Source organism: Schistocerca piceifrons, chromosome 5, assembly GCF_021461385.2.
Source record: "Schistocerca piceifrons isolate TAMUIC-IGC-003096 chromosome 5, iqSchPice1.1, whole genome shotgun sequence".
Taxonomy (NCBI): domain Eukaryota; kingdom Metazoa; phylum Arthropoda; class Insecta; order Orthoptera; family Acrididae; genus Schistocerca; species Schistocerca piceifrons.
Genome location: NC_060142.1, coordinates 334,022,943 through 334,046,271, shown reverse-complemented (window position 1 = coordinate 334,046,271; position 23,329 = coordinate 334,022,943). Strand labels below are relative to the sequence as shown.

The following is a 23,329-nucleotide window of genomic DNA, read 5'->3' as shown; positions in this document are numbered from 1 at the left end:
AACACTGGGAGAAACCAGGACTATGGCGAGGCTTATGTTCCAAATGGGCCCAGCCTGGAGCTGGAAACTGTTCAAGGTGGTGGTGATCATGATCCCTGATTTTTTGCTTTATCATAATACTGCAAAACCCCACTGAATTTTGCTTTGGTAACTTGCAAAATCCCAGAGCATTTCAATGCTGAATCATATCAAACTTTGAAAATAAGGTCCTAGAAGAACCAGATCACTTTTTCACAATTTATTGCACCTACTCGATGAAGGCATACTGTCTTTCAAAGTTTGTGAAAGTAGTTTATCAGCTGATAAAGAGCAAACAATGTATCTTCTGAATAAATGCATACTGCCCCAACACCTTTTACTTGATGAATAATGGATGGGAAATATTTGACACAAACAGTAAGTGCTCCCCAAGGAAAAGTAACCAGTACAGTAATGTTCTTAACATAAATATAAAATTCATTAGTAACATAACATTAGCAGGCTGTTCACTGATGCTGGTGACTAAGAAAGTAGCAAATTATTGCCAGGAAAGCCAGAAAGACATTGATAGTATTTCCACTTTGTGTGCTGAATAGCAACAGAGACCTACATGACCGACTAGGCAAAATGTGAGACAGGATGAGCACATCCTAACTGCATAGGCTGCCCACACCAGCTATCTTGGCCTAGTACAGAAGACATGACCGTATCCTATAAATAGATTTCAATTGATTGACATCCGACATTTAAGGGCCAAAGCCATGAAGTTGTCGCTGTAAGCAATGCAATGTTGAAGGCAGCTGTCTGCCTTACATAGTAACAGAAAATCACTTTCAAGCATTTATCTTCTTCTTCAGTAAGTTAACTTATCAGGTCATATCTTAAAAACTACTGGACTCACTGAAATAATTCTTTTTTCCTGTCGATTATCCCACCACTGATTTTCCACAGTTGGATATCACATAACATTTGACAGGTATAAGCTTCGGAAAATGGCTCTCTTCCTTCAATAGGTTAACATTTAACTCTTACGAAATGAAATGTTTCTTTATCTATTACAAAAGTGAAAATTCTGAAATTTATCTCCACAGTGTCAATCTCTGAAGAGTCTCCACTCTTCCCCTCTTTTGACTACTTTTTCATGGCACAGTGTTAAGGCACACAAAACTTCACAAATCTTCTAGTAGAGAGAGAGAGAGAGAGAGAGAGAGAGAGAGAGAGAGAGAGAGAGAACCATGCAGAGTTCGGAAATAAGTGCAGTAAAAAATAAGCCTGAAACCAATGAGTACATGTTGAAGAAGGGTCTTCAAAGATAAAAACAACAGAGCTACTAGGTACACACCGTGCATAAACTGCTCTACATTATTGTGTTACCAGTTGGGACCACTCTTTTCAGGAAACACAATTTTAAGAAAGCCCCCACTGACACAGTTCTTTCTCGGATACTAGCAGTGATAAAAATTTGTATTACAATAAATTGTGTTACAATGCATCCTGAGGATAGGAGACCCTTTAATGCTGTTCTGGGGAAGGTTTCGAAGAACTTGTTCAAGAATTGATACATCTATGTGGAGAAGTTAGCTATGCAGATCCACATCTCTCTACAATAAGTACACATGTCAAAGAAGAGGCTGAAGCAATTGGAAAAAGTGTAATGCTTTCTGTTAATACAAAAGTTATTAATAAAACATCTGCTGCAACAGTTCATGGATGGATTGATTCACACAAACATTTGCACTATTTGATACATACAGCACATAACATAAACACGTATTTGTCTATTGTGAATGAAGTTTTATTTACAAAATTATTCCAGAATGTTAATATAATAAAAACTTTGGAAAATCACGATAGGCTTCCCTGTGCTGTTTATCGTATGAACACAGCAGCTGGCCACACTTTCGCTGCTCCGAACATCGCAGCAACAATAAATACAGCAAAATGCATGGTACGGTACATGAAATGAGGCCTCTGCTCCTCTTTGAAACAACGGGTCAGTATTGGTTGGAAATACTTGTTCGCTACACTAGACTCTTCACACGCTCAATGTAACGAAACTGCTGCTTTGCTGATGGAAAAGAATTCTGCTTACAGATTACAGGAATAAGATAATGAGATGCAGGAAGAATTGCAATTTCTGGAAACAATTTAAAGAGGCCACTAACGAAACACAAAGTGAAAAGAACCTACAATCCAGTTAGTTATCCTTTGGTTTCATAAACTGCAAATCTGCAGTGTCAGTGACAATGAATGGAGTGACTGGAGGTACAAAGATGACTTCATTATGATTGGGAATGGAATAGATTTGTGATTAAGTAGCATACCACATATGCATATCTTAACAGGAGGTACGAGGGATTAAAAATAGAGCTCCTGAGTTTTCTACGTGAGAAGGTTGTAATTACTTCCAAAAATAAAATTTCTACATTTCTTTGGCCATCTTTCCAATACACTAACATGCTCGACATCAATGAAAAGCAGAAAATTCCTGGCACTGTGCGACAAATGTGTGCAAGTTATGCAGGTAAGACATGCAATTATTAATGTAATCATTTTTCTATAGTTGCTGTATAGTGTCTTTTAGTGTACGGATTTATTATAATACGTATAATATATTATCAGTGGAAACCACATTTTTTTCCAGGTACACCACAATGATTTCCACCTAAGTTTGGTATTATTTCTCTCTCATTTGTTTATTAACATAGAGGCTACAAGTGCAGTATCAGTACCACCCAGGAAGAGAGATTGTTTCATTCAAGGAATGGAAGAATAAAAACTCCTCCACAGCAGATGAAGTATATCCCCATATTTTAATGCAACCCTGAGATGATATCTTGAAATAGTAGAGCAGACAAGAAAGAGTTCTACCAGGCCTGGCTGCCATTGCAAGATGTATTTTATGTCTCCCTGCAACAGAAGCATCTAGAAAACAAATCATACAACCAGTTTCAATATTTTTGACACAAGGTTGACACTGGGCAGAGTTACAACACAATATGCATGCATTTTAAACAGCAACCAGTCTATGACACTGATCATGTACTGATCATGACATTCCATTTTATGTACTGTAATTTTGAGTAGATTATGTATATCATGACAGGGCGATATCTGAAAGTGCGCACTTACAGTGTAATATATTAGGGTATATGTCTAAAACCATCGAGAAAATTTTTTATTTGTGAGGTCCATTTGTTCACCAAGTATATATTGTGGTTGTTCTTTGAAGGCACAATAAATATAAATTTCTTCTACAGCATCCATTAATCTGTCTTTCTCTACCATATGTAAGACATTTAATGATTGCTGTATGATGTTGGTGTTAACGGTTGTAGTATTTTAGATGTGCACTAAAAGAGGATTTACAGTTCTTGCATATCTTTGTGTGCTCACTGAATCTGTTGGAGAAACATCTACTTGTTGCCACACATAGAAACTTTCAAATTCACAAAATTTTATTATTAGAATAAATGTGCACTTTTATACAACAGAAGCCATGACAAACGGATCCTGGACCAACAAATCAAGAACTCCAACAACTGGTGAACTCAATAGCAATGCATGGATACCACCACAAAATATGTAAGAACAATAGTTTCCACACCCCCGGCAGCAACTGTGTGTGTGTGAATTGTGCGACCAACCCTGTGACTTACCACCTGACCAGTTGTAAAACATGAGTAAACTCTCTGGTAGAGCTCTGTGAATAATAAACAATGTGAACACTGAAATGTGCAAACAATGTGTGATATCACATTTGATTTTATAACTTCTTGATTGTGTAAATGGCTATGTTTTGTGTGCGTGTGTCTGACGATTGCCCCTACTTTTGTCATGGATGTGGAAACTGATTCATACATTAGTTTTACAAAAGTTATGGGCTATTCTTTCTGATATGACACCATAATAAAATAAAGTAATGTTTTTAGTGGTTAGTGTTTCTGCTTCTCGTGTTAAAGTTATTTCTCTATCTTTATTGTCAGTTTTGGTCTGTAATTTTGTAATACAGCAAACAATGAGAAAACTCAAATATTCACTTCTAAGATAATATCAAGTGGATGCAATCCATATATCAGAATTATTCAAACAATTTAAACAGAAGTGTTTGGAACAAAGGTATATTTGTTTGTCAAAAAGCAAAATCTTTTACTGTTGCACAATTTTTGACATGTGTTAAAAGAAAGAGCATGAAATTACATCATATATAGTCACAATCAAAGTATTATGTCACATTGCAATTTTATTTTTTTATGTTATAATTTTGCAGGTACATTTAGTTGCATATGTGGATACTATCTGCAAATTGTATAGCATAGAAAGTTAGTAGTACAGAGGTAATAAATTAAAACAACATGCCTGATGCTGGAGGGAAGGCCGGGAGGGGGGGATCAGTGCAAAAAAGTTAGCCAGCCATTTACTAATATAGATCAGGTGCAACGCTCTTACTTATGTGTTTAGTGAAGCAATGCTGGCACTGGTCACCCTGCTATGAGATGGGAACACATGACTGCAAGTAACCAGGGAGGTAGCAGCTGTCGGATGGCATGTTTCATAACAGTAAGCACAAGTAACTGCAAAATTTTGATGTCAATATTACGATGAAATGTGCAGATGTATGTAATAGGAAGGAAGGAAGGAAGGAAGGAAGGAAAGAAAGAAAGAAAGAAAGAAAGAAAGAAAAAAGGAGGATGTAATTGCAAAATTTGAAAAATATATAAGGGTCACTCAAAAAGTGATGCCTACCATAATGTTTTTCTTTTTTTTTTCCCTTCTTAAATAAGATTCGTCAAGTCAAAAATTTGAATTTGGCACTACTTCGCAAAGCTTCTTCTCAAATCCATTGCAGTAGTAACTTTCTGAGTCAATAGATGCCAGTACTATAGTCACTTGCGAAATGGCCGACATCCATGTTCATATTGAGACAGTGTTCTGTGATATGGTTCTTGAATGCATGAGGAGAAACACAAATTCACATTCATGAGAGACTGAAAAATGTGTACAGTGATGCAACAGTGGGTATCGGCACTGTTGGGCAGTGGGTTCGTTGCTGTAACTAAGGTGAAGGGCAAACACTGTTGGCTGACAAAATGCAGGCTGATGACTCAGTGCCTCCGCACAACATTCAGCGAGTCGTCGACATCATTCACGGCGACTATTGTGTGATGCAGACGTTTTTGTGTTGCATTACCTCCCTCAGTTAGGGAAGTATGGTGAGGATTATTCAACAACTGGGATACCAGAAAAGTTTGTGCAAGTTGGGTACCACTGAGGTGATTGTGAAAACTGGATGAGAATTCTTGTCTTATCCCCCATACAGCCCTGAGCTGGCACCACCAGACTTCGACCTTTTTTAGCTGCTAAAAAGAGTATATCACGGAATTCAATTTTAAGATGATGATGCTGTGAAAATTTCTTTGCATCAATGGCTTTGGAATAGGATCATAAGTTTTACCACACTGGAATATATGCCTTTGTTAAAATACAGACCAAAACTGTGGAAATGGACAGACATTATATTGGAAGTCAAAAATTAATCAACAATGTCATGGTTTTCAACTTATGTAGTTGCATTTGAAATTCTTGCCAAATCGAAACTGCAAAAAATGGGAGGCATTACTTTTTGACTGACCCTTGTACTTGCTGCAAATAATAAATAAATTTTTGGCACACAATAATTATATAGCTGTAACAATAAAGCAAAATAAAGCAAGACATATGTAACCTTTGATCAATGACTGTCTACCGTGTAATTATAAACCATTTCGTAGATACAGACAAGCGTCTTGTCATAATGTCACTTACAAGTAGATCTTTGTCTAAATTACCATTATTTTATTTTAGAATTTTTGCGTAATGTGTTTTGGCGTCACTATCATCAGATTTGTTATAAAAAGATTGCAAGTGAAGAAGAAATAATGCAATGTATATAGTTGTACAGGAAAATTCTTCTTAAGGTGTCTTTTGCTACCTGGTCTTTTACGAGGGTTGTTTTTTAAGTAAGGGACGTTTTTATATTTTTAAAAAAAGAAGCAAATACTTTTGTAAAAAAACTTTTATTTTCTGATTCTACACACTTTTACCTATTTTTCTACATAGTTGCCTTGTTTATTTAAGCAGTTGTCATACCGTACAACTAAGTTTTTAATTCCCTCTTCAAAGAATTCGGCCGCCTGCTCCGACAGCCAAGAGTTCACGGCCGCTTTCACTTCATCGTCGTCACTGAAGTGCTGCCCGCCAAGATGGTGTTTCAGGTTCCGGAAAAAGTGAAAATCGCTAGGAGCAAGGTCAGGGCTGTATGGTGCATGGTCCAAAACTTCCCAGCCAAAAGAATCAATCAAATCCCGAGTCTTTTGAGAGGTGTGATGCCTAGCGCTATCGTGCAGGAGCAAAACTCCTTTTGTCAGCGTGCCGCGCCTTTTGTTTTTAATTGCTCTGCGGAGCTTCTTTAGAGTTGCACAGTGGGCATCTGAGTTGATTGTCGTTCCTCGTGGCATAAAGTCCACTAGCAAAACACCGCGCCGGTCCCAGAACACAGTTGCCATAATCTTGCACTTTGACAGCGTCTGTTTGGCTTTGACCTTGACGGGTGAGGTTGTGTGTTGCCATTCCATCGATTGTCGCTTGCTTTCGGGAGTGATATGGAATACCCATGTTTCATCTCCAGTGACAATTTGACTCAACATGTCATCCCCTTTTTCCTCGTAACAAATCAAAAAGTCCAATGAAGTGGCAAATCTCTTCTCTTTGTGGTCCTCTGTGGGGAGTCTGGGTACCCACCGAGGACACAGTTTCTTAAAGTTTAGGTTTTCAGACACAATTTTGTACAAAACCGATCTTGAAACTTGTGGAAATTCCAAAGAAAGAGTGGAAATTGTGTATCTTCTGTCCTCACGAATCTTTGTTTCGACTGCAGCCACCAAATCATCAGTGATCACAGAGGGCCGGCCTGAGCGTTCTTCGTCATGGACGTTTTGACGGCCATTTTTAAACTCTCTAACCCATTGACACACTTTACCTTCACTCATTGCATTCAAGCCATAAACTTCTGTTAAGTGACGATGAATTTCTGCAGCTGATAGGCTTCTCGCGGTCAAAAAATGTATCACTGACTGTATTTCACACGCGGCGGGCGATTCCTTGACAAAAACTTGTGCATACATACTAAAAACGACTCGTTTTAGTTCTTTATACGTGTATGGTTCCATATTATGAAAATCACATTCATTGGTTTCGTCACTTTTCCTTGGCTTTCACTTTAAACTTAGAATTATCCTTCCACTGCCGACACTACAGTGACATATAGGCAATCTGTGTGAAATATAGGAGAAGTGTCCAGGGCTGCACTGCTCTTTCCTAGACTTTAGACTCATTTATTAACATAAAAACTACATAATACGATACTGCAGTACTGGTGTTATTCTGATGACAATGCACTGCGGGGACCACAGCCATCGCTAAACACTTCAAATGAATTCGCAATTGCGAATAATGACTACCATCAGCTGTAGAATGGAATGATGAAAATGAAAATTTGTGCCAGACCTGGACTTGAACCCAGTTTTCCCACTTGCGATAAGTGGGAAATCCGGGTTCAAGTCCTGATCCGGCACAAATTTTCATTGTCATTATTCCATTCTACAGTTGATAGTAGTCATTATTCACAACTGTGAATTCATCTGAAAACTACATAAGTTCAGTATTTGAGTATTGCACTGGATAACCTACGGACAGACCTGCAAATGAGGTTTAAAATCATTTGGTCTCATTCTTTGCCTGCACCATTTACAGCACAGATGTAAAGTAGATTGACAAAAACATACAAACATCATGAGAAACAAATGTTTGAAAATAAATGGAGATAATAGCCAAACTGCAGATTGTACTCTTGTACTCGACCATGAATGGCCCTCGTGCAATCTCTTCAATATGTTGCAAGTGTCAGCTGTGGTCAGAACAATGTTTGTGTAGTTGAGAGTGCATGAAGTCGGAGCTAAGTGAATTCATATGTGGGCAAATTGTCGGTGCTTGTACGGTGGATGCTCCCGTGACTGATGTGTTTGGTGGTTCAAGAGGCACCATGCCGAAACTAATATTGCACACAAAGAATTCGCAATATCATCATCCGCTAGGTCACAATGTAGACGAAAGCATGTGTGTCGAGTGATCACGACAGACGGTCACTGAAGAGAATTGTGAGGAAAAGTAAAAGAACGACAGCTGCAAAAGTCACTGCAGAACTAAATGTTGCACAAGCACGAAGACAACACAAAGGAGCTCCATAAGCAGGGAATTGCACAGTGAGCTGGAATTCCAAAACCACTCTTCAGTGATGCAAATACTCGTTGTTGTTGTGGTGGTGGTTGATGATGATGATTCGTTTGTGGAGCACTCAACTGCGGGGCCATCAGTGCCTGTACAAAGTCCCAATTTTTACACAGTCCAATCTAGCCACTGTCACAAATGATGATGAAATGATGAGGACAACACAAGCAACCAGTCCCCAGGCAGAGAAAATCCTCAACACAGACAGGAATCGAACCCGGTACCCTGTGATCCAGAGGAAGCAACGCTAGCCACTAGACCATGAGCTGTGGACACAAACGCTCGTAACATGAAAAAGTTATGCTGAAGACAAGGCCTGGATGGAGCAATGAAACAAAGTAATTTGGTCGGATGAATTTTGTTTCACAGTGTTCAACTTCTGCCTGAGTTTATGTCCAATGAGTAAAACATGGTGGGGGTTCGGTAATGATTTGGGCAGCCATATCATGATATTTTACAGTTACTCTGCAAGGTCAAATTATCATCAAAAATTATGTGACCACTTTGGCTGATCAGGTCCATTCCATGATACAATGTTTGTTCCCCAATGGGTATGCTATATTACAAGACAACAGTGTCTCGGTTCACACAGTTCCCATTGTCCAGGACTGGTTTTGTGAGCACATGGGGATGAACTATTGAATCTCCATGCCCAACAGTCACCAGATCTAAATATTATTGAGTCTTTGTGGTCTACTTTGGAAAGCATGGCGTATTATCGCTTTCCATTTCCACAATTGTTACCTGAACTTGCCACTATTTTGCAGGAATAATGGTCTAAGACTCCCTTGAAAACAGTACAGGTCTGGTATTTATCCATTTTGAGGTGAATGGAGGTGGTTTTGAATGCCAACAGGTTTCCTACACCATATTAGGCATAGTAATGTGTTGTGTTTTTGGTGTTTCCATATTTTTGTCCAACCTGCCTTCTTTAATGTGCATATCTGACAGGTGAGGCGACAGGTAACTACTAATGAGTCCTTTCCCATGTGATAAAGCACCCTCCTGCGTGGACAATTCTTTATTGAGAACCAGGGCTTGTTCTGTGCTTCTAATGACCAACTTTCTCATTTCTATTCACTGTGATGAATTTATTCAACTTAAGACCACTGTTGCAAAATGTTTCTCTGCAAATCTGTCTGCTTTCCAGAAACTACATCCAAATATGCCACCTCAAGAATCTGCAATGAATAATGTTCCATTTTCAGCAGTCAGTCATAAAAATATGAACTGTTGCCGATGTCAACGTGAACATACCACACAAAACTGCACACCATTTTATATGGTAGCACTATGAACACTGACGTTGCAAGCAGTTGTTTGTTATGCAACTTGCGCAACAATCAGTTTAGGATACTTCACTGTCTGTGATGGATGCATTAACATTTGTTAAGTATTTTTCATGTGGTTTGTCAAACTCAATTTTAGGCTTTAGTATTGCCAACTTCTAATTATCTCAGTGAACTTTGTAAGTTTGCACTTGCTGTACATTACAATTCAAACAATGACTAATTTCTTTTGAATTGGCAAGTAGCTGCTGGAGCTCTGGGAAGAGTGTACAGATGAGAAGTGGAATAAAGAACCTGCACTGCTACTCATGGAGCATTATTTGAGATATTGCACGCCAGAGTCCATGACCTTGGTTATTGTGAAACAGAAGTTAAGGAATTCAGAGATATGTTGAACACCATGTATGATGGATTTCTAAGGATATGGTAAGAAGTCTTCTATGAATAGTATATGAGGTGTGAGAGAAAAGTAACGAGGCTGACAACATTGCGTGTGACCTGGAGTGCTTAGTAGTTCTACTTGTATAGACCTGTCAGTGTCTTCATCCCTTCCAGACACTCAGTCCGAGTTCCATCTCCTTAAAGCCATCACGTGAGTTTTGAGAGTGCCACCAGTCAAGTTGTGTGTTATGCAATTTGAACAGCAGAATTTAGAGCAATGCTATGCCATCATGATTTGTGTTAATCTTGTGGGAGGGGACTAACAACTGAGAAAAACATTGAATGTGGGCATGTTCTTGCGAGATCACACTGATGTTCAACAATAAGGATGATGGGTGACATGTTTAAACACTTTCATTGCATGTCAAACTTTGGTCAAAGTTATGCATATGTCAAATGTTTGTGTCAAAATGGTGTCGAAAAACCTCACATCTGAGCAGAAGGATAATCCAAGAAAAAGTGTGCATTGATTTTATTGAGATGATTGTCAATCACCATGAAGTTCAGTCATGTGATCACAGATGGTGACTGATTTTTGAATATGATCCTGAGAAAGCGGCAAAGTGAAAGGTGGCACACCGAGACATCTCCTTGAACGAAAAGCACAAGTGAGCAAAACAAAGATCAAAACAATTCAAATTTGCTTTTTTCACAGTAGAGGTATAATGCATAAAGATTTGTTCCTCCAGAATGAACTAACTGTCAATCAAGTTTTTTACAAAGATGTCTGTGAAAGGCTCAGAAAAATTGTGAATCAAGTGAGACCAGGCACTGCAATCAAGTGGATGCTGCATCATGACAACGTCTCGTGTCACACAGCCACTTCCATCACGGAATTTTTGACCTCAAAAGACTTTCCTGTTATTCCACGGCCTACCCATTCACCTGATCAGAGTCCCTGTGACTTTTTCTTTTCCCAAAACTGAAAAAGTATTAAAAGGATATAATTTTGGGACTCTGGAGAACATCCAAAAGAATGTGACCAACATGTTAAAGGCTCTACAAGTTGAAGCCTTTCAGTGCCGTTACCGAGACTGAGAACAACAAATCCGCCAGAGTATAGCTGCCAAATGGAACTATTTTGAAGAGGCAACATCGCCGTTTGAAAAAAACTTTGATTGATAAAAAATCATCCTCATTACTTTTCTTGGACACCTTGTACAGATGATCCAGTAACTCAATGTCTGAGGAATGATGCTGAAGTCAATTTGAAAACCACCATTAGAAGAATCTACAGTAAAATTTTGTAATCAGTGAAGGGGCAGTAACAAAATGAATTCAGTAACTTTGACTATGGCTTTTGATCAATATAAACATGGTTTCCCTAGATTTGGATTATAGTCTTTAAGATACTGCTATAGTCACTTTTTTTTTAAATTTTCCTGTTTGCTATCACAGCTAGTAGTTATTTATACTCCAGGAGGAATTATTTATAACCATGAGGAATGTGCCACGATAATGTTGTTGATTTAATGAAGCTTATTAAATCAAATTGACTCTGAATAGCATACTGTGAAATTTGGAACTCTGAACTTATCTGACTACTCCTGCCACCAGTGTCTCAGCTGAGAGGATCTTTGCCGCCCTAACTATGATAAACAATTATGGGCATAGTTCACAAATTCAAGAATGGTTTCCAAACTTAGATCTATTGTAAAATGAAAACTCTCTCCTGCAGCAACTGAGGTCCGACTACAAATTTCACGAGGTGGTGGTCACAAATTGAGGTGAAAAGAATCCAGCATCATTACTTATGTGATATTTTCACATTTTTAAAATGAACTTTATTCTTTTATAGCTGCTAATCTTTATGGAAAGTTCAATACACAACCACTAGTCTGTACAATTTTCATCCTAAAGATTTAAGCTGCCCTATGAGTACGATTTGTTCACGCAAACATTTCAAAGAGGAGTGCAGAGAGTGGAGGGGTCTACAACTGCCCCATATACAGATTACTGTGGGGAGGTGAGAAGTGTGCAGTGCTGGCAACCTGGTAATTAAACAAATATTGATTTTGTTTTGTTCTTAATTTGGAGCAATTACTGATTTAAAACTAGCCTATACAGACAATGAATGTTTTCCCTGCTAAGTGAATAGCATTTCCCTCTGCTTACTCCAATGCAATAATATAAAACAATAGACTATTTTGGACAATCACTGCACCAAAGCAGCCACTGTGTCACTTCATTGTTTGTAAATACAGGCTGGCAAACTTGCAACACTTACACACTTAAACCAACATACCCATTCTGACCTAAAAACCCCAGAGCTAAACAAAATTGGGACGGATTACAATCCTACCTTATGCATTTCTCTTTGCCTGGGAAGCAAGGTGAGATAAGGAAAACAACTTATCACACCAAAGCCCAACACTGCTAAAATCCACATAACAAATATGTTACGTATCAACAAAAATAAAAACTACATTGTTCAGAAGCTTACTAAAATATATTTGTATATAAACTTACAATAGGAGAAAGCACCCTGGTCTGTTCATTTTTAACAATTAGTGAAGACCAAGAACCATCCTGATGTAGCTGAATCTCATTGCTGTCAATAGGCAATTTTGGAGAAGCCAGAACTTGCTGGAAGTACCTTTAAGAGAAAGAAGTTTATTATATCAAAGCCATATATAATGGAAACAAAAGCAAAATGAGGGCCCCAGTTCCCTCTAACTTCAATGTTTCATGAAATACACAAATTATTTTATAAAATTGGGTGTTTCAGTGTTACCTTACACTAGCCCCTACACATAGAGAAATAATTTCACCACTGATCACTGGTATCTACATTTGATTAAAGAGTGTTTGTATTATCACATGTGTAAGCACACACAACAGATACCTATTCCGCTTGGATAGGTAATTACATAATCACACATTTAAGAGAGAAAAAGCATCTCTAAAGGTTTCATTTTATTTATTTATGTATTGATCTCAGCATCCCAAGTGTTGTAAACTACAGAACATTTGGATATTAAGAAGTATATATGAAACTTCCTGGCAGATTAAAACTGTTTGCCGCACTGAGACTTGAACTTGGGACCTTTGCCTTTTGCGGGCAAGTGCTCTACCAATTGAGCTACCAAAGCATGACTCCCGACCCGTCGTCACAGTTCCAATTCTACCAGTACCTTGTCTCCTACCTTCCAAACTTCACAGAAGCTCTTCTGCGAACCTTGGAGAACTAGCACTCCTGGAGGAAACCTGGCGGAATTAAAGCTGTGAGGACGGGTTATGAGTCGTGCTTGGGTAGCTCAGTTGGTAGAGCACTTCCCCGCAGAAGGCAAAGGTCCCGAGTTCGAGTCTTGGTCCGGCACACAGTTTTAATCTGCCAGGGAGTTTCATATCAGCACACACTCCACTGCAGAGTGCAAATCTCATTAAGATGATTCTGGCCATTCACGCTTCCAGAATTTATGACGACATGACAGAAGAGTTGTGAAAGGCTCTAAGCAAACATTACAATCAAGCCCAAACAGACAGTGTGTGTGTGTGTGTGTGTGTGTGTGTGTGAGAGAGAGAGAGAGAGAGAGAGAGAGAGAGAGAGAGAGAGAGAGAGAGAGAGAGAGAAATCTTATGGGATTAACTGCTAAGGTCATCAATCCCTAAGCTTACACACTACTTAACCTAAATTATCCTTAAGACAAACACACACACTCATGCCCGCGGGACGACTCGAACCTCCGCCATGACCAGCCACGGAGTCCATGACTGCAGCGCCTTAGCCCGCTCGGCTAATCCCGCGCGGCAAAGAGACAGTGGTAAGCAGCAATGTAATACTAGCTAGCATGTCAATTTAAAACAGCAACAGCTTATTAACATCTGAGTAACTTCTGTCTCACATCGTCTCAAGAGTTCAAAACACTAAATACTATGAGAGAATGTAATGCCAGTGTTTGAAAAGACTTAATTATCTTACTCTTTGAGGTGTATATGCTTTGTTGATTGCCCATGAGGCATGCACAGCTATTCTCCAGAAATTCTCATGTTGCTTAGGAGAGGGGGAATCAGACACACAAATAAAAAAGTGTAGTCTAAATAATCACCCAAAAATGACTACTGTCCAATGATACTTGACCATCTGAGATTGGTACTGATGCTTTGCACAAAATACTGAAGAGGTCTGCAGAGCTTTAAAAACCGGAGAGTTGTTCGATATACTGTACTGTCTAATGGCAGTATTGTGCAATTAATGTCAGTTCCTGCCATGACTGAAAGAATTTCTCAAACAACCGAAAAAAGGTAAATAACAAAATATCAAAAAAGAGGCTGGAAGATGTAAGTGAAAGTGCTATCTATGACATTGAAGAAATGATGTTCAGATGATCAGAAAATGCCATATACCTTGCTGTCCAGAATAGCAGAGGAAACTGAAGATCATGGTATCATGACAGTAAGTACAAAAGTTTGACTTGATTTACTGGCAGCAGTTCTCAGAATGGACAAATAAGATTCACCCCTGTTCCTTCCCCCTCAGCTCTTCTGCCAGAAGGAGCCACTGGTTCTCAAAGCTTGTAAAAGCTAAATCCTTTCGTCTGTGTGTTCACATGCCACCACTTGGTGAGTAGATTTTTTATCTATCCGTTTATATTATATTATCAAAAATTCATTATTTTCATTGTTATAAATAATTGTTATGGTTTTCAAATCTACACTGCCATGAAAGAGCTCCTGGACCACTGAAATATTATCAAAAATATTCTTGGGCTTGTTCCTCCTTTCCACATAATTTCTGCCAACGTGTTGCACGACAACCAACTCTACCGCAATACATGTCAGTTCTTCATTAGCGAGTGCTGACATGTTCACTACGAATGCAGTGTTCTAAGTGACACATCCTGGGCATAAATAATGCACAATAATACTGTGCTTGCCTTGCAATTTGGCAGAATATATTGACACAACACTATTGTGTCAATGATACTGAGTGTGTGAGGGCCAATTCAGAATGTCTCTAGATTAATTTAATGTGGTCTCATTGGAAGCATTGCTCCTCTGATGAATCTATGCCAATGGTCTGCTCTCCTACTTCCTGGACACCAACCACTTTTTCAGTGCTTCTCTTCATCCCTGCTCACTTGTGCCTGACCCAATCCATTGCTGTAATCTACCATTACATTGATGGGACAGTCATCTTTGGGTGCAGGGTTATCCTACAACACCAGGGGCTGGACCACCTGCGAAAGCAGCCACACGTCATAGTCCACCAGGATAAATGGCCACCATTAATCTGTGGCCAAGAACAAAGTGAGCTATCCTGTGGCAAAACATGCAGCTGAACATAACATGCTTGATTTCAATGGCTGCTTCACAACACTGGCCATACCGATCCTCCTCTCCACCATCTGATATTCTGAACTGCGCAGATGGGAGTTAACCTTACAACACATTCTCTGCTCCTGAAACCAAGCTGTCTTCAACCCCTCGATCCAACAGTTTCTGCCACCTCTACCTTGTCACATTCTCACAATTCACCTCCCCTCACCCTCCATGTGCACTGCTCTCTGTCTGCACACCCTCTGGTCCATTCTCCTTCTCTGCTTCTCCCCTTTCAGCTCACCATTCCCCTCCCCCCCTCAACCTCCAGCACAGCCTACTGATGCTGCACCAAGCAGCCCTGTCCCGCTGCCTCTAGTCCCTGCATGCTCCAACAAGCAATTCTGATTCTCCTTTCCCCATGCTTACCCTGCTATCCTTCCCCCTTCCCTGCTCCATTCCTGGTTGTTGCTCCTGTTTGACACTTCTCTGTTGCATTCTGGCCTAAGCAGCTACAGATAGAGGGCAGCTGTGTGTGTGAGGTGTGCTTGCTGGTGTGAATGTGTGTGTTTCTCTTTTCTGAAGAATGCTTTGGCCTAAAGCTGACACGTAATGTCTTTACTTATATAAAGAAACAGTCTCAGTTTTAAAGTTATTTTTACTACAAATAACAAGTTTTGCCTGGTTAAGGCTTCCCCAGATCTTTATAAAAGAAAAGGAAAAGCAAGGACATAATTATATAAAGTTACAAACTAAAGGGCATTGTTCTTAGCTGCACAAAATTTTAAAAAAGGATTAATTTTTTAAAAATAAATTAACATTAGCAAAGCATTGTGTATCACTGGCTGGTAGGGCAATTAGTCAGAATGATGGTAACAAATCATCTACAGGAGGAACAATCCATCAAAATACATGGGGGAAAAATCAAATGTGTAAACTTGGAAGGATAAAAACTGTGGTAAAATTTATGAAAGCAAAATTAAAGGAGAAAGGGGGGGGGGGGGGGCTGGGTGCATTGGCAAATAAAGTAATGGAAATTACTTTGAAATAGTCACAGCCACCAGGTGAAGTGCAGTGTAGAGCGACACACACATCGAATCAATGTGGAGAGCAGGTGAGTAAACGGTCTAAGTGATGGCCACATTGCCACTAGGGTGCAGAGGAGAACCACGTTTCCCGCACTAGTAGGGCAGGACATCAACAGAAGGTGCTAGTGTCGGTAAAACTTAACAAATTTAGGCATAAGGCCATAAAAAATAGCTACAGACAATGAGTAAAAGTGATTAGGTAGCATCTTAACTGACAGTGTACGATGGGGCACAAGACAAAAAATTCAAAATGCTTGGAAATTAGAAGAACACAAACAATAGGAATACTGTATAATCAAATGTTGCCACAAAAACAAAGGCCCCTAAAAGTTTACAAATGGGTGTAAATAAAAAATAAACAAAATAACTATATGTATAAAAGTAATGAGAGTATTAAAATCATAACAAAACAGTGTGCAAAAGAAGGGAAAAAATGTGAGCAAATTAAGTAGACAGATTTTGTTTTTTATCAAGACATTGTAAGAAGTCTGATTTTTACTGACCAACTGATCATGCAGAAGCCCAACATTATTACCTGTTAAATGTAATTCTTTTTTAATCTTTTAGAGTAAGTTAAATCTTGTCAACTACCACTGTGTTATAGGCAATATGAAGGGCAATGTACCTCAAAGTAGACATTTATTTCCCTATGGAAGCTGGAGATAATGACAGTTCACAAATATGGTGAACATAGACTTACAGAAAGCAAGTTTATAATGGAATGGGTGAGAAGAGGAAGAACATATCACCACGCCACTCCCAGTTGACCGCATTGTCAGTGTGTAAAATTTTTAATGTTTTGGCCACTCTGGCTATTGATAATGAGGAGGGGGGATGTTAGATGTCCTGTATTGGTGTTTGCTTTATTGCTTGCCACTAGTGGAAAGATATGAATGGGGAATGGTTGGTAGTTATGATGGAGTGCTTTTTACTGTGTATATTATGTATTGAACTGTGGACCTAGAAACGGCGGAGAGGCTTAGTCCCCGCCATAGCCCTCTGTAGTTCACAACCCCACAATAGGCCACAGCAGTCCACTCACCACACTGCTGCCCCACACTGAACCCAGGGTTATTGTGCAGTTTGGCCCCCAGTGGACCTACCCGGAAATGTCTCATACCAGAGAGTGTAACCCCAAATGTTTTCATGGTAGAGTAATTATTGTGTATGCGTACGTAGAGAGAGTGTTTGCGCAGCAATCAGCGACATAATGTAACTGAGGCAGATGAAAAACTGCCTTAAAAATCATCCACAGGTATCATGTAGTTGGAGTCAGGGATAGTACATTGGTAAACACTGTGCCAACTTCAGCCCAGAGGTGATAGGGCAGAGATAAAAGTAAAGATAAAAAATTATATATAATAATGGCGACAACAAAGAGGAGGGATCATATACTAACAGAGGTTACGTCAGAGAGGGTGTTGGGATGTGAGAATATGTTTGCAGACAACATCACATAAATGGAGTTTTGGGAAAATAATGCTGGAGGGGAGGATCCAAATATAGTGCCCCTTTTGGTGAGATGGCTAATTAGGTCCCTTGGGTCATGCTGTAGAATGGGTTCAGTAATTTGGTTCAGAGTGTGTCCCAGACAGTTAGGCCACCAGCTTCCCCTGTCAGAGGTTCGAGTCCTACCTTGAGCATGTGTGTGTGTTGTTCCTAGTGTAAGTTAGATTAAGTAGTGTGTAAAACTAGGGACCAATGACCTCAGCAGTTTGGTCCCATATAAACTTACCACAAATTTCCAAAATTTCCACACAGTTCGGTTTCGATTTATGTCAGTTAGTTAATTTCATGTTACATGCATTATTTGCTTGATAAATTGTAATCATGTGGAAGAAGTCATTTTACATACACGTCACAACTTAATTTTTAAATATGGCTACATGTTGAACAGTGATAAAGGTCTTATTTTTTCTTTTCTTTCTTTTAAATATCTGCAGATGTGAGTTAGTAATTGCTACCCACCGCCTTTCACACATTACAGAAATATAAATCCTTCTCCAGAACAGGAGGAGTTGTGGAAGGAGAAACTAAAAAAGTTATCAAAAATTTTTGTTGTAACATCCTGCACCTTTTTGTCCTAAAGAAATCTTAATGTGGAGTAATGAACCTAATTTTTCCTTCTAGTATTACAGTTACATACATCACCGTTTCTTTTAAACTGCAGTGCATTATTTACAACGAACTTCATGAGGGAATAAATATGCTGTGACACAGTAGTCAGAACACCCAAAAATTTAAACAAATGTCTACAATTTTTATGAAATAATATATATTGCAAGAGTCATTTGTTACTACAATTCCATTAGCACGTCATGTTGCTGCCAACATCGGGTGCATTTGCAGTTACTTTTACATTGTAATTAAAATGAAGAGAGGTTAGTTTCATTCGCTGTGAGTGCCAGCGAGATTGTGTGTCAAAAATATGCCTATTCAAAAAAATAAATGTTATTGTGTGCATTAAGTGATAGGCATGATAGTTCATTTTGCTAGTGCATTTACTTACATTTCTTTCAGTTGGTAATTTCACTGCCTGGCACACAGAGCACAAGTACTTCACAATTTAACACTTTCAGAATCATATGTTTACAGTCACTCCAAAGAGCCTTGAAAGCTAAGATAAACTCATTTTACTGTCAAAACAGTATTATGCAGTGAAGATGAAAATACTTCTATCCAGATCACGTTTTTTATGTGGGTGGATATTGCAGATTTATTATAGTTGTTTATGTGGTAGGCATTTATACGTTTGTTGTATCTATGTAGGTCACACCGGGTGACACATCCAAAGAAGATATAATGAACACATACATGCGTGCCATACAAACAACTATAATAAATCAGCAACAGCTACCCACATTAAAAAAAAAAAAAAAAAAAAAAAAAAAAAAAAAAAAAAAAAAAAAAAAAAAAAAAAAACCACATACATGTGTGCACCCAGGACACCCATTCCACGATATCGGTCACGATCATCATATTTTACGTAAAATGAACGAGGGACACCATATGGACTTATATGAAGAACTGGAAATATTCATTCTTTGCACAGTTTATGGAGACATGTTGGTAAACGATAAACTCGAACATAATCTTACTAACTTCTTTGAAAAATTCTCCAATGTTGAATGACCATTTCATGGGGAAAAATTGTGTTTACCAATTACTCACCTAATATATGACGTAACAGAAATACATCTACATATAAATGTTTCATCTTCACTCCATAATACTGCTTTAACAGCAGAAACTAGTTAAGCTTAGATTTAAAGATTTTTTGGATTGATGTAAACAAATGATTCTGAAAGTTTTAAGTTGTGATGTACTTGTGCTCTGTGTGTTAGACAATGAAATTACCAACAAAAGTGTACATAAATTCACTAAAAAAATAAGCTAATCATGCCTGTCAATGTACACACTACAACACATTTATTTTCCAAAACAGACGTCTGTTTCGGCACGCAGCCTCACTGGCACACACAGCAAAAGAAAATAACTTCACCTTAATTACAATGTAAACAGAAATGTAAATGCACCTGATGATAGCACCATGTCGCTGAAACACGCCACACTAATAAAACATTAGTAACAGGTGTTTCATAAAAAATCTTACAATACAGTCACAGGCCTCAAATAACATTCATATAACATGAATAAATTTAAGATGTCTACAAGATCATAACGGTTGTGCACCACATATTATTGTACAAGTTTCTGAGCAATTAAAACTTTAAGAAAGAACGAAAATATGCAAAATATGTCAGCTTATTGATTTGTCTCTTCCCATGATTTGCAATGATTCTAGGTGCAAATGAGGCTGAACTAAGTTGTTTTAAGGGTTTCAAAATGGGCTTTCTTCAGTTTAAAGTCTCATCAATTTGAGCAAAACCTTAATCTATTGAAATATGATGAAAACCGAAAATCAAAAATTTTTTTTTTTCTTTTTTACCTTAACCACGGTGTGGTCCCCTTAAATAACATTGGGGACAGTTACAACCATGCCTCACTTCCTGCCCAGCCACTGCTTCCCTTTCATGCCCCTCGACTCCTGTTAATTGCTGTCAGGTTTCAGCACAAGTTGTGAATAGTCTTTCGCTCTCTGTATTTTACCCCTGCTACCATCAGAACCCCCATGAACCATGGACCTTGCCGTTGGTGGGGAGGCTTGCGTGCCTCAGCGATACAGATAGCCGTACCGTAGGTGCAACCACAACGGAGGGGTATCTGTTGAGAGGCCAGACAAACGTGTGGTTCCTGAAGAGGAGCAGCAGCCTTTTCAGTAGTTGCAAGGGCAACAGTCTGGATGATTGACTGATCTGGCCTTGTAACAATAACCAAAACGGCCTTGCTGTGCTGGTACTGCGAACGGCTGAAAGCAAGGGGAAACTACAGCCGTAATTTTTCCCGAGGGCATGCAGCTTTACTGTATGATTACATGATGATGGCGTCCTCTTGGGTAAAATAGTCCCCCATTCGGAGGATTGGGGAGGAGAGAAGTTTGTGGCACAACTTGGCCAGAAGAAGGGATCGGTTGGTAGGACATGTTCTGAGGCATCAAGGGATCACCAATTTAGTATTGGAGGGCAGCTTGGAGGGTAAAAATCGTAGAGGGAGACCAAGAGATGAATACACTAAGCAGATTCAGAAGGATGTAGGTTGCAGTAGGTACTGGGAGATGAAAAAGCTTGCACAGGATAGAGTAGCATGGAGAGCTGCATCAAACCAGTCTCAGGACTGAAGACCACAACAACAACAACCATCAGAATTTCAAAAAGAGTATTCCAGTCAACATTGTCAAAAGCTTTCTCTAAGTCCACAGTGCTATAAATGTAGGTTGTCTTTCCTTAACCTACCTTCTAAGATAAGTCGTAGGACCAGCACTGTCTCATGTGTACCTACATTTCTCCGGAATCCAAACTGATCTTCCCCGAGGTTGGCTTATACAAGTTTTTCCATTCTTCTGTAGATAATTTGTGTTAATATTTTGAACCATGACTTACAACCGGATAGTTTGGTAATTTTCACACCAGTCAGCAACTGCTTTCTTTGAAATTGGAATTATAACATTCTTACTGAAGTATTATACATCTTACAGACAAGATGGAAGAGAGTGTCATGACTGACTATCCCAAAGGTCTTTCAGTGCTCTGTCAAATAATTCTTGCACCACCGTATCTTCTATCTCATCTTCATTTACATCCTCTTGCATTTTTATAATATTGTCTTCATCTCCCTTGTACATACCCCTATACACTCTTTCAACTTTTCAGCTTTTCGTTCTTCGCTTAGGACCAGTTTTCTGTCGCAGCTCTTGATATTCATACAGCTGTTTATCTCTTCTCCAAAAGCCTCTTAATTTTCCTGCATGTGGTATCTTCCTGTCCCCCAGTGAAACAGCCTTCTAAATCCTTAAATCTGTCCTCTAGCCATTTATCCTTAGGCGTTTTGTATTTCCTGTCAATCTCATTTTTGAGACTTTGCATTCCCTTTTGCCTGCTTCATTTTTGTATTTTCTCCTTTCATCGATAAAATTCAATATCTCCAACATTATCAAAGGATTTCTACTAGGCCTTGTCTTTTAGCTATTTGATCCTCTGTTGGCTTCACTATTTCATCTCTCAAAGCTACCCATTCATCTTCTACTGTATTTCTTTTCTCTGTTCTAGTCAACCATTGCCTAACGTTCCTTCTGAAGTCCTCAACAACCACTGACTCTTTCAACTTAGCTAGGTCTCATCTCTTTTTACTACTGTGGTAGCCATGGGCTTTGTGTCTATCTTGGCTATGATAATGCACTGAAGATGGTGTTTGTAGTATCTTATCCGTATTCCTATTTTCTTATTCATTATTAAACCTACTCCTGCATTACCCCTACTCGATTTTGTATTTATAACCCTGTATTCACCTGACCAGAAGTCCTGTTCCTGCTAACTTCTACTACATCCAACTTCAACCTATCCATTTCCCTTTTTAAATTATCTGTCCTACCTGCCCAATGAAGAGAGATAACATTTCATGCTTCGATCCATAGAACGTCAGTCTTGTTTCTCCTGATGACAACTTCCTCCTGAATAGTCCCCACCCAGAGACCTGAATAGGGGACTATTTTACTTCCAGAATATTTTACCCGAGAGGATGTCATCATCAATTAACCATAGAGGAGAGCTGCATGCCCTTGGAAAAAATTATAGGTGTAATTTGCCCTTGCTCTCAGCTGGTCACAGTACCAGCACAATAAGGCAGTTTGGGTTGATGTGACAAGGCTAGACCAGTCGATCAAATAGACTGTTGCTCCTACAACTACAGAAAAGGCTGCTGCCCCTATTCAGTTTATCTGGGAGAATATTGTGATTCGCACAGTCAAATGCATTAGTTAGGTTTCAGAAAATACCAAATGACATTGTTTTATTATTTAAACCTTGTTCTGTACGTGCATCACAGTTTATGTACTTAAATAATAGGTCTATAAGAAATGGAGATTAAATTGTTATTTGCCTTGATAGATGTGAAATTTCACAGAATCTGCGAAAGAGTGACTATTTCTCCAAAATGAATCCAAAGTGGATAACATCTCATATCAGCAACGCTAAGGACTGACCAAGGCTACGTTAACAGGATATAAAAATCACATCATTTTAACACAATATACAAACATCAATCACAAATTCTATAAAATATCTGCTCTGAGAGTTAATATAACTGCTAATAGTGCAAAAATATTATAACTGTTTGTCTTTGTGTTGTAAAAATTTCATAGTTATTACTGGGTGAAGCGAAGTGGTAATCTCACCAGGGTCACAGCACTATTGTGTTTACAATTGAGAAACAAGGAGGGGGAAGGACATGCTGAACACCTCCAGTATTCTTACAAGTTGGCTGGTATCACACGCCACCCGCCCATCACCACATTTACACTCCTCTACACAATGTATGGAAGACTAAAAGCTC

General features: G+C 38.9%; 1 protein-coding gene across 4 annotated transcripts in view; it reads right to left on the bottom strand.

Moving 5' to 3' along the window:
• LOC124799319 (E3 SUMO-protein ligase PIAS3) overlaps positions 1-23,329 on the bottom strand; it is a 290,452-nt gene that overhangs the window by 78,838 nt on the left and 188,285 nt on the right. For all 4 annotated transcript variants that reach the window (XM_047262906.1, XM_047262908.1, XM_047262907.1 and 1 more), the window contains one exon: positions 12,504-12,630. In XM_047262906.1, the coding sequence (XP_047118862.1) occupies positions 12,504-12,630 (127 nt within the window). The remainder of the gene's footprint in view (positions 1-12,503; positions 12,631-23,329) is intronic.